General features: G+C 38.5%; 1 protein-coding gene across 1 annotated transcript in view; it reads right to left on the bottom strand.

Annotated features, from left to right (window-relative positions):
- Positions 1-4,806: 4,806 nt before the first annotated feature.
- The window catches only part of LOC148539621 (A disintegrin and metalloproteinase with thrombospondin motifs 2-like), a 975,120-nt gene continuing 966,485 nt past the window's right edge, over positions 4,807-13,441 (bottom strand). Inside the window, exon 22 of the mRNA XM_088451253.1 lies at positions 4,807-5,686. Coding sequence (XP_088307379.1) covers positions 5,256-5,686 — 431 coding nt within the window. The 3' untranslated portion in view covers positions 4,807-5,255. The remainder of the gene's footprint in view (positions 5,687-13,441) is intronic.

The raw sequence follows: 13,441 nt of genomic DNA, 5'->3' as shown, positions 1-13,441 counted from the left end.
CCATAAAACTAATAAGATATAACCTTTAATAAATTCCTTAACAATAAGTCAGCAAAATATCATGTGAGCTGTCGAAGACTAATTTACATAATTCCATATTTACATATGCTTTATGCTGTATAATGAAGCAGTACATGAGATTTAATAGGGCATTGGTACTTCCATTTTGTTTCTCTGTCCAAACTCAGATTTAAATGGAAACTAGTGTGATGTCTTTAAGGCCGCACCCTAGGGAAACTGTTTATCTAACAAAGTGAACGAGATCATGCCCATATATGTGTCCTTGTGCTGGGGAAACTATTCAGACTAAATATGGGATGCAGCACTCCATGAGTATCACTCAAAAGGAATTCAGTTTCGAGTCTGATTGCTAAGGAGGAGTTAACAAAAATAAGCTTTGTCTATCTGATAATGTTAGTGGGTGTATGAAAGGGGCGTATAATCTGAATATTGTAATAATGTATAAGTACTGTGTGACAATGTCAATCATTGTTATTCCTGCATTATAACCATGGGAGAATATGTCCCAGTTAAAAGGGCTTAATCTAATTATTTAATTAATTAATAAAATGACAAATTCTTAAGTATACTGGTTTGGAGAATATTACTTATTATGGAACAACACCTGTTAAAGGTAACATAAACAGACAAAACAGTGTAAATTGTGGAACAAGTGCGAGTGATTATAATACTGAGGGCCTGATTCATTAAGGATCGCTATTGCAATCGCAGCTACATAATAGCATGCAGGTCTGCTGCGAAAATATGCTAATGATTGTAATCGCAATGCCGTTGCACTGCCCAGCATAAAGACGCCCACTGCCTCCCACTACCGCTATCTCACATGCGTAATACTTTGCAAACCTCCATAAACATCGATAACATGATGTATCATCGCAGAATTACAGCAACCATAACCCTACTTAGAAATTGATAACCTCGTTGCACGCAGTAAGTACACGAGCTACGTATGCCATCGCAGTGGCTAATTTATGCACGCCCATGCAACTGCATTCAAACGAACAGGCACATCTGTCACCACCCCCGTCACCACCCCCAACCACTCACTGCCTGTCAATCACTCTGCGATGACTCTCTGTGGTCTGTGCGATCACAGTGGTGCCTTTACGAACGCACACTGTGATGCATATGCAGTATGCAACAATCGGCCAACTGCGTGCGCTGCTGCGATCCGTGATGAATCAGGCCCTGTGCTCACTATCGGTGGATAAAATTATATGAATATTACTCTATATTAAATCACACTTCCAAAATGGATGATAATAATAATAATATCAAGAATGAATACTGAAAGTAATTAAATGAATGCGATGAATCCAATGAAAATATTGCCTAATGGGGGGTTCGAAGTTGCCACATTATATTAATGCTGATTTACAGATGTAAGGCAAAATAATAATGAGTATATAATAGCCTACAATGGATATTTACCCCACATATAGTGCCAGCATCAATGTCAAACCCACATAAATAACTGTCACTAGGAGTATTGACATAATATTATCTTTACCATATCTCACATTAAGTTTATTTTAATATTGTCCTATCACTCATATTACTGTGGTAGAACCTCATTACTAATACTGTAATATAAATAATACAGTGATTGCATTGTATAGTCTCTGTGCAATATATATTTTATATAAAATTGCCATTTTTACATTGTTACAGTACATTGTGTGCTATGTAAAATATATTATCTCTTTGATGAGTGATCCAGAACCCACAGGATGTTGAGGTACTATGCTGCTGTAAACACTCTGGGGAACATTTATTAATGATTACATTTGCAATGCAGTGAAGTAACAGTGTCAGCGCTCTCTACACTACTGAGCATGTGTGGTGTCTACTATCCATGCATACGCCGCGGCCATTGTCAGGGGAGGGTTCCTATGGAACCCTTTCAATTCTGAAAGTTGGTAAATATGGCAGCATCGCATCCCCATAGAAACCTATAGGGACTACGACTGCTGGCAGGAAAGTAGGGATCGCAGCAGGTATCGGCAGGGGCGCTGACAGCCGCAGCAGGGCCGAGTGAAAGGAGCATGTCCTAATTGCAGGAGGCGTGGCCATACCCGCTTATGGAAAAAATAATAATTTTGCAGCACCACGGGGCGCTGTGAGCCCCTCAGTCCAGCACAAAGCTAGGAGGGGGCGCGATCAGTGTGATCACTGCAGTGTGTGCTGGGCTGCTTTGAGGTAGGAGGGAGTATATTACTCCATTAATCAAACATGTAAAAGTGATCATTCTGAATTTCATACTGAAATAAAATGTCTCACTCTCTTCTGACTACAAACTGTTATGATGACTCCTCACAGATTAAACTGTACTGTGTAGTATAGAATTGGAGAAAATAACATTACTGTATCTAAGCAATTTACAGATTTGTCTATTATTTGTCTAATATCTTTTAAGCCATGTTAGTGACTAGAATGTGGGGCACACAGTCATAGTAAACGGCACTGTGCAGCATCACAGCCATGTTAGTGACTAGAATGTAGGGCACAGTCATAGTAAACGGCACTGTGCAGCATCACAGCCATGTTAGTGACTAGAATGTGGGGCACACAGTCATAGTAAACGGCACTGTGCAGCATCACAGCCATGTTAGTGACTAGAATGTGGGGGACACAGTCATAGTAAACGGCACTGTGCAGCATCACAGCCATGTTAGTGACTAGAATGTGGAGCACAGTCATAGTAAACGGCACTGTGCAGCATCACAGCCATGTTAGTGACTAGAATGTGGGGCACACAGTCATAGTAAACGGCACTGAGCAGCATCACAGCCATGTTAGTGACTAGAATGTGGGGCACACAGTCATAGTAAACGGCACTGTGCAGCATCACAGCCATGTTAGTGACTAGAATGTGGGGCACACAGTCATAGTAAACGGCACTGTGCAGCATCACAGCCATGTTAGTGACTAGAATGTGGGGCAAACAGTCATAGTAAACGGCACTGAGCAGCATCACAGCCATGTTAGTGACTAGAATGTGGGGCACACAGTCATAGTAAACGGCACTGTGCAGCATCACAGCCATGTTAGTGACTAGAATGTGGGGCACACAGTCATAGTAAATGGCACTGTGCAGCATTACAGCCATGTTAGTGACTAGAATGTGGGGCACACAGTCATAGTAAACGGCACTGTGCAGCATCACAGCCATGTTAGTGACTAGAATGTGGGGGACACAGTCATAGTAAACGGCACTGTGAGCATCACAGCCATGTTAGTGACTAGAATGTGGAGCACAGTCATAGTAAACGGCACTGTGCAGCATCACAGCCATGTTAGTGACTAGAATGTGGGGCACACAGTCATAGTAAACGGCACTGTGCAGCATCACAGCCATGTTAGTGACTAGAATGTGGGGCACACAGTCATAGTAAATGGCACTGTGCAGCATCACAGCCATGTTAGTGACTAGAATGTGGGGCACACAGTCATAGTAAACGGCACTGAGCAGCATCACAGCCATGTTAGTGACTAGAATGTGGGGCACACAGTCATAGTAAATGGCACTGTGCAGCATCACAGCCATGTTAGTGACTAGAATGTGGGGGACACAGTCATAGTAAACGGCACTGTGCAGCATCACAGCCATGTTAGTGACTAGAATGTGGAGCACAGTCATAGTAAACGGCACTGTGCAGCATCACAGCCATGTTAGTGACTAGAATGTGGGGCACACAGTCATAGTAAACGGCACTGTGCAGCATCACAGCCATGTTAGTGACTAGAATGTGGGGCACACAGTCATAGTAAATGGCACTGTGCAGCATCACAGCCATGTTAGTGACTAGAATGTGGGGCACACAGTCATAGTAAACGGCACTGTGCAGCATCACAGCCATGTTAGTGACTAGAATGTGGGGCACACAGTCATAGTAAACGGCACTGTGCAGCATCACAGCCATGTTAGTGACTAGAATGTGGGGCACACAGTCATAGTAAACGGCACTGAGCAGCATCACAGCCATGTTAGTGACTAGAATGTGGGGCACACAGTCATAGTAAATGGCACTGTGCAGCATCACAGCCATGTTAGTGACTAGAATGTGGGGCACACAGTCATAGTAAATGGCACTGTGCAGCATCACAGCCATGTTAGTGACTAGAATGTGGGGCACACAGTCATAGTAAAAGGCACTGAGCAGCATCACAGCCATGTTAGTGACTAGAATGTGGGGCACACAGTCATAGTAAATGGCACTGTGCAGCATCACAGCCATGTTAGTGACTAGAATGTGGGGCACACAGTCATAGTAAACGGCACTGTGCAGCATCACAGCCATGTTAGTGACTAGAATGTGGGGCACACAGTCATAGTAAATGGCACTGTGCAGCATCACAGCCATGTTAGTGACTAGAATGTGGGGCACACAGTCATAGTAAACGGCACTGTGCAGCATCACAGCCATGTTAGTGACTAGAATGTGGGGCACACAGTCATAGTAAATGGCACTGTGCAGCATCACAGCCATGTTAGTGACTAGAATGTGGGGCACACAGTCATAGTAAACGGCACTGTGCAGCATCACAGCCATGTTAGTGACTAGAATGTGGGGCACACAGTCATAGTAAACGGCACTGTGCAGCATCAGTTTTGGAATAATTATCTGTGTAAATAAAAATGATTGGACAGTTATAGACCAGACGCCATGATTCACTTTCTATTACAATAAAAACATTTTTAGTGTGTGTGTGTGGAGGGGGGTTGTGCAAAGAGTTGTTTCCAGTCTAAGTACAATATGAGCACAATTTTATTTTACAGTTTAGAGATTATTGTTAAAAATATTGTAACTTAAAATTTAAAAGTGCTTTAAAATGAAGAAGCCCAAAATGTTTCCATTTACTACTGCAAAACATTGTTAATAGTACATTACTACAAACAGTTAGCGATATGAACTGAAACTCTATATGGAAATGTGATATTGCCATTAAATGTTATACGTAATAGTGCACAAACTGATTCTGATTAGAAATAAAAGCAATATAAATAATTGGCAACAATATTATCCATTAATTGAACAGCAATTGATTTTTGTGTGTCCACTATTACTGAAAAAAATGATAATTCTATGTCCAGAAGATGTTTTTGTGAATTTATAGGAAGCTGTATAATGTTGTTCTAGTATGAAACTAAGACAGTCTGTAGTTCTGTTACAGTACCATTTATACGGTTTTGTTTTTCCTTTAAAAATGCAATTAATACACGAGCAATGAAATTAATGTAACTTTTCCTTTGATTCTTGAAATTTCTCTGCAATTAGTTGCTGAATTCTTTGGTTTTTTGTCTTTTCAAACATGGACCTTCTTCGAAGTAGGTTATTCAATGGTGGAACTTCATTGTCAAGCCTATTAGTTTTGTAGGGAACATCTACTCTGTTATTGTCTTGCTGACGTTCAGTTACATTGATGGGTGAAACAATTGTGCTGTAAACAGGTGTAGGTAACAAAGTAGAAGAAATACTTGGAAGTGTTGGTTTGGAAGGTGGAATATTCTCAAAGCTATTGTTTTTTTGAGCAATTTGATTACTTGAAACTTTAGATGAATTGCAAGATTTACAGCACAGCTTACTATAAGCTGGCACTGAACAATAACGAGTCAGTAAGTCCAAACGACAAAAAGCTATTTTATCTCCCAGGCAATTGTTTTCTAAAAGAGAGAAAAAAAGAGACAAATATATTATTAATATTATGTGTAAAAGGCAAGAGATTATGTAATGTAGAAATTTGGCAATATTTAAATATAAACAACATAAACAGTGTAATTTCTAATTCACAAATTGTTATGAAAGCCATATCAGATAGCATATATTGCAAAGTTAGACAGAATATAAACTTAATGCTAAAAATGATTGGTGAGTACTCAAGAAAAGATACATACAGTACAAGAGAAGTGGTTTAGAATACAAAGTTATGAAAAAATGAATCAATATAATCAATATACTGTATAAACTGTGAAAAAAATAAAGACAGTTAAGTAATTAAGATGAAATATAGCATGAGAACATTGATTAAACACAAATAGATCATCTCTAAATTTAGGAGCATATTTACCAAATAATTTTGGTAGTAAATGCACCAAAAGCAGCCAATCAAATCTAAGTATTCCCAGGATGTATAAAGAGTACTGCAGTATATGTCAGCGATATCTGCTTCCATCCCCCCATTTTTGTTCATAAATACAGCCCCCATAGGTTGGACCCAATAACTAACCCCTTGTTTAGATATTGATAGCCATTGTGTCCTATGCGCTACATTATCCTACATTATTCAGGAGAGAAATCTGAAGTCTGATTATAGCACAAGTGTAATAGTGGAAGTAAAATGATCACAGTAGCAGTTATATACATTACAGGAGCAGGCTCCTATAAGAGCCCCGTTCTCTGCATGTGATCTTCGGTAAATTCAGGTGATACAAAATTTCTGATTGACGAGATATGCAGCAATAAGATTATAATTCGTGGGGCCAATTTCTGAATACTGTGAAATATGCCCCTTAGTCTGCCCTTGAAGGAGTGAAATATATTTTATATATTGCAATTATCAGTAATAGTTCTTTCAGAAGAATGTAATACCTAGTGTTGGGCATAAATTGCAATGTTTAAAGAGACTACATTTCCTGGTGAGGTACAGTAGGCCACATGTATAACATTATAAATCCTTCGAATGGCATCTGTAATCTGCATGAATCTGAACCACTAGATATTATAGAAAGGATTTAAAAAGTAACTGCCTCAATTTCAAGTAAGTGCCCTAAAACTTTTTGGGCACTTGTACCCCACTGTAGGGTCTGAAAAAGCCAAAGTTAAACATCTCTTTGACATAGTTGCCTACCTTTGGCTTCTTCTTCCCGGGTGAAGCCTTTGGTAGGAGAAGCAGGTGGGCTGTGATGGGGGCAGGGCCTGACAGTTCGCGCCATTAAGCCCCACCCCCTTCACAGCAAATTGTTGCGATTGGCTTAAATTTAAATAGGGGGTGGCGCTAAATGACGCAATTCACTGAGAATCGTGTCATTAAGCCCCGCCCCCTACACGGGGACCCGTGATCGCCACAAAATTCTCCCCATTCTGCCCACTTCACTAGGTGGTGGGCAGAATGCGGGAGGTGCCCACCCTTCTGAGGGTGCGAGTGGTTACCCGAAAAATCAGGAGCCTCCCGCGAAAACCAGGAGGGTAGGCATGTATGCTCTTTGAGGTTCAAAATGAGAAACAGAATCAAAAAAAGTCAGAGGTCAGGAGAGGTGGCAAACAGACATTTATTTTCATCATGGGGTGGAGTGAAATGACAAATGAATGATTAGCAGACCCAGCAGAACACATAGTTGAAAACTGTTATATTACATTAAAGGGGCCTATCCATTAGCAGATCTTTCTGTAAGATGAAAGACACAAGATTTATCCCTTGAAAATTCCTGGGGCTGCTATGACGGATATCGGTCATGTACATGACAGATTTTTGCAAACGACGAACGATATTGCATGACATCATCTGGGAGTGGATTTTTTTAAATGTTTCTATTCATTTTCATTAAAAAATCATCCGTCGTTCATCGTTTACTGCTACAGATATTTCTAATATCTGTCAGAGATAAACGATAATTGACCAACAAGTTGGAGAGACAAAAGACCCAATTTGTCGGCAGCGGGAGTGCGCATTTTTATCGTCCAGAGCCTATCCATTAGCAGATAAATAGAACGACTGAACGATAAATCGTTCATCATTCAAATTTATCTACTAATGGATAGGCCCCTTAACTCATAGTACACGTTAGTTTTTTTGTTTAATTGCTGATTTATGACTTATAGGATTGATACTGTTTGAAATGTTCAATTTTAAATGGTTATTATTAATTTTATTGTGTTCAACTATGTTTATAAAATCACAGATTTTTACAGTGTTGTTTTAGCTCACAGATTATTCCCAGAACTACAGGAAGGATTTTCAGATCTGCACAAGCCAAAATTACACAGCTGATTATTCATCAGCACAACCTGTGATTGTACATTTATTGCTTTTGATGGTGCTTCTATATATAACTTTTGTATAAACTGGAATAAAATACTCAGCAATTTCTCTACTATCAAAAACCACCTATTGCTATTTTTTTTTATTGATAGACTTTATTTTGCAGCAATGTATTGCTGTATATCTCACAAACTGCTGCTCTCGATGAATTTACATACACAACAACCTCCACAGTTTACAGACAATGGCACATAAAACACAAAAACAAATCAGCACTATGAAAATGCCTTATTATAGCATTGCTAAACAGACAGCACATTGACAGTGGGCTACAGCAGCATAAGACCACATGAAATTCCATTCCTTTCAGCTAACTGGAATCTAAGGCTACAGTAGGTACAGCAAAACCAAAACTGGGCAATCAAAGATAGGAAAAAAATGGCTGATCTTAAGAATCTTGATTTCAGCTGTGACATGCAAATGGTAACATCAGAATTTGGCATAAACAACATCAATCCTACCTTGTGTCAACTGTTCAGGCTTTTTGTTTCATATCTTCTTGCCACATATTGGGTACAATAATGTTTCATATTTTCTTGGCACATATTAGGTGCCATAATATCAATTGATCATTGTTTAAACCTACTTGAGCATTGTTACAGCCCATTTGCCAAAGTCTATCCATCATCTAATGGCTACTTACAGCAGGATTATGTGCCATGTCATAAGCATATTTACTCATAAACTGGTTCAACAAACATGACAATGAGTTCAGTGCTCTCCAATGTCCTCCACACTCAACCGAAACTCACTACGATAGAGCACCTTTGCGATGTGGTGGAGATTCGCAGCAGACAAATCTGCGCAACTGTTTGATGCTATTATGTCATCATGGACCAGAAAATCTAAGGAATGCTGAATCTGTGCCATGAAGAATTCAGGTTTTTCTGGGGCCAAAGAGGAGTCCTGCCTACTAGTACTGGAACATACATTCCAACATATGACGTTTGACCCAGTATTGTTCTGTTTCTCTTCCTATTTATGGTATTTATTGCAGTAAAATGAGCTGAATAAATGAATTCATATTAATGTGTTTAAAGTTGTTTAATAACTTAAGCATAAATAACAGCAAAAAGTTGTTTTATGAACTAAATTTGATATGTATATAAACAAGCCCAATTAAGTATTAAAGGATATAATTAGATACATTTACTAAGAGACGGATCTACAATCCTGGTGGGATTGTTGGAATTCCCCAGTGGAATTGTACCCTGATGATTTGCTACAGCAGTGGGTTTAGAACCCGCTGCAATGTCCTTGCACTCTTGTCACAAACCCAGCCAAAAAAAACTACATGCCTCTGCCAAACATGTTTCTAGTGCTTAGATCCCTATGATCTGTACAGATCTATGTATATCTACAGATATATGTCTTGTTATTAAAAATGCATACATTTACAAGTATAAAAACCACTGATGTGGAATTCCCTCAATTAAAAATCAGCACTAGGCCTTTAAGCGTAGACAGGTAGTGGTTAGAACATTAGAAATAAAAGTGGGTGGAGGTGAACCCTGAGCTCTGCAATAGAGTCCAATAGATATACAGGAAAATAGTACTATTAATCCGGATATTTCTACAGTGAAAATGGCACTACTAATGTGGATAAATTTTCCATGAAAAGGCCACTACTAATCCAGATATTTCTATCGTGAAAAGGTCACTACTAATTCAGATATGTCTACTGTGAACAGGCTACTGCTAATCTGGATATGTCTACCATGAAAAGGCCACTACTAATCCAGATATTTCTACCGTGAAAAGGCCACTGCTAATCAGAATATTTCAACAGTGAAAAGGCCACTGCTAATCCGGATATGTCTACTGTGAAAAGGCCACTACTAATCCAGATTTGTCTACAGTGAAAAGGCCACTACTAATCTGGATATGTCTACCATGAAAAGGCTACTACTAATTCAGATATGTCTACTGTGAACAGGCTACTGTTAATCCGGATATGTCTACCGTGAAAAGGCCACTACTAATCCAGATATTTCTACCGTGAAAAGGCCACTGCTAATCAGAATATTTCAACAGTGAAAAGGCCACTGCTAATCCAGATATGTCTACCGTGAAAAGGCCATTACTAATCCAGATATGTCTACCGTGAAAAGGCCACTAGAAATCTGGATATGTCTACCATGAAAAGGCTACTGCTAATCCAGATATTTCTACAGTGAAAAGGCCACTACTAATCCAGATATTTCTACAGTGAAAAGTCCACTACTAATCCAGATATTTCTACAGTTAAAAGGCCACGACTAATCCAGATATTTCTACAGTGAAAAGGCCACTACTAATCCTGATATTTCTACAGTGAAAAGGCCACTACTAATCCAGATATTTCTACAGTGAAAAGGCCACTGCTAATCCAGATATTTCTACAGTGAAAAGGCCACTGCTAATCCAGATATTTCTACCATGAAAAGGCCACTACTAATCTGGATATTTCTACTGTAAAAAGGCCACTACTAATCCAGATATGTCTACAGTGAAAAGGCCACTATTAATTCGGATATGTCTACAGTGAAAAGGCCACTACTAATCCAGATAATTCTACCATGCCACTTCATACCATTTATTAATAACAACTGCACAATTTTATACCTATGATTTTATTTTTATACACATGACCATATTTTATAGGTAATCTGTGTATATTCTTAATGTGCTCCAATATGGAATGCAAACAGTTTATTTATGGATGTACTATCAATAAACAATATTGTTTGAGTTATTGCCACCAGATTCATCAGGTCACTACACTGCTCGTCTTTCCCTTCAGTGATTAGGAAGGTGGAGCTTGCAGAAAAATACAGCCCCCACTATGTATAACCAGCCCTTTTTTAATAGCACTACATCTAAACCCACACCCCTTGGGCGGTATTAACACAGATCTGCGGAATTTAAGGTATTGAAAGCTTTTTTAATAATACTTATATATTCTTAATTATACTCCTGTGTACATCAAGACAAAAATTACCACATCACATTTACCTATAAGGGGTTTACATACATTTTAAGAAAAACAAGAAGTTTAATTGTTTTTGACATTTATTGTGAAATACGAAGAAGTGTAGATGATATCCCTGTGTAATTAAGACAAAAGTCTTAATTACATAATAATATAACAATAAAATCAAACAATAATAGAAAAAAAAAGTATAATTATTGAAAAAAATCGTTAATATCTTGTTTTTTTTGGCTTCAAACTTCGTTTTGTTGCTTTTTGCTTATAAGCTTTTTTCTGTGTCGTCACTGTGTATCATCCAGCAGTAGTCAGCCATCATGCTGATGTCCCAACGACCCTGGTATCTTCTTCCTACTTCTTTAACGTCTTGGTGGAACCGTTCACCCTGTTCTTCACTGTAGTCTCCAAGATGATTCAAGAAATGCTCAATATGGGAATTAAAAAAATGTACCTTTAAACTCATATTGCAGTCAAGTTTTCTGTAACTATTAAGCATTTCCCTGAAAATTGCTTTGTAGTTTTGATCCTTGACATTGCCTAAAAATGTTGAAATCAGTTGTTTGAACGAAGTCCATGCTAAAAGTTCCACAGTATTCATTACACACTCAAAATGTTCATCTTTTATTAACTTTCTAATGTCAGGGCCTGTAAAAATGCCTTCCTTCAGTTTAGCATCAGATAGGTTAGGGAATTTGGTGCAAAGATATTTGGAAGTTTCTCCATCTTTAGGCAGTGCTTTTACAAATTGTTTCATCAGTCCTAATTTTATATGTAGAGGTGGAAATAAACCTTGATTTGGATCTACTAAACTGGATTTGATAACATTATTTTTTCCAATTTCTAAACTTTTTTAGGCAGGGGTTAAATTGAGCCGGCGCAAGGCAAAACTGTGTTGGATCTGTTGTATTTGGTTTCACCTTCGGCAGCTCACCTTGTAGTTGTAGTTGTTGTGTGTGTGCAATGTTCCTTTAAATAATATGGGGTTTAGGCCCTTTGTAAATTTCAGCTCCAGGCCCATGTGGACCTTAATCTGACACTGGGAAGGGGGAAGTTTTATGACAAAAACTGAATTGCAACGTTCTATACAATCGACTGAATTAATTTAAGACAATGTTTTATAATAAATGTAGGCAGAATACATTTATTACTTTAAAGAATATGAAAGACTTATTCATAAATACACATTTTGCAGAAAAACATGATTTGATATGCAAAATCGGGAGTCATTTTCGTGTTCAGAAGCCAAAAATCTATAAGCATCACATAAATTTGTTTAAAAAGTTTTTTCATCGCAGACCTGTGTAATTAATAATAGATTTAATATGTATCCTTACTGCTACAAGGTCTCAGCTAACCCTATCATGCCAGAATGCACAGGCTGTCAGGGCATGATTGCACTCGGAGATCCACAGGAGCCAGCATGCATTGGCAGACAGGGTCCACTGACATGCAGTGCACCTGTAAAGAAAATATTACAAAAAAATACATAACACACACTGAATTGAAAAATCCTTTATTAAAGAAAAAAACACCAAAAGATTCCTCTTTCACCAATTTATTACTTACGAATACATTGGGAAAAGTCCTCTTCGATCCTCTCCCTTAATAAGCCTATATGGTTATAGAGGGAGATCTGTCCTGCTCTCCCCTTCAACAGCAGGTTCTATTTACAACCTTTAGTAAATTCAGTATTTTGAACTTAGAACCTGCTGTCAGTATCAATTCATGGCAATTCCCATTGGTTTGCAAACCATCAAAAATCAATGTTTAGTAAATTTCCCCAAGGTTACAAACTGATCAACTCCAATTCAGATTAATACTTGCTCTCTTGTTATAAAAAAAATAATTTTTTCATAACAAAAATATATCAAAAAGTGACTATTCTAGCTGTGATAGGGTAGGACAATTATGTATAGGAAGAGAAGCTTTCATCCATTATTAGGGATAGTAGCAGGAATTCTATATTTTGAAAGCATTAGTGGTTTAGGTGTCATCTGTAAATTGTATTTTTAGATCTGCCCATTAGTTTTCACACAGATGGATGTCCACTTTGCTACGGTCCAGATCCCAGCTCAGGTCTGGTATATAAGGATGAACTATAAATCCATGCCCCACTTGTCTACCTAAAAAAAGTGAAATTCATTTGAGGATGCAGCTAGTAGATATTAGAATAATTGTGAGTTACCTGGGAATCTCTAATGGGGGCAATTCAATTGTTACAGATGCCCCCCTGCTGGCGTCTATATTGGGGGCAATTCAATTGTTGCTACTTTCAGATGCTTAAAACTGCGGGGAGGACATTTCTTCTCGCAGCCTGCTGAGGTGCAAGAAGAAATCGGTCTGAAGTCTCGTTTTTTGGGTGCCCTGACGGTGGTTTGGGCGCCCAGACGGCTGTTTGGGAACCCTAACCAC

This window comes from Taudactylus pleione, unplaced genomic scaffold (genome assembly GCF_031769625.1).
Source record: "Taudactylus pleione unplaced genomic scaffold, aTauple2 ptg000025l, whole genome shotgun sequence".
NCBI lineage: Eukaryota > Metazoa > Chordata > Amphibia > Anura > Myobatrachidae > Taudactylus > Taudactylus pleione.
The sequence above is the reverse complement of the archived record's forward strand: the minus strand, read 5'-3'. Positions and strand labels throughout refer to the sequence as shown.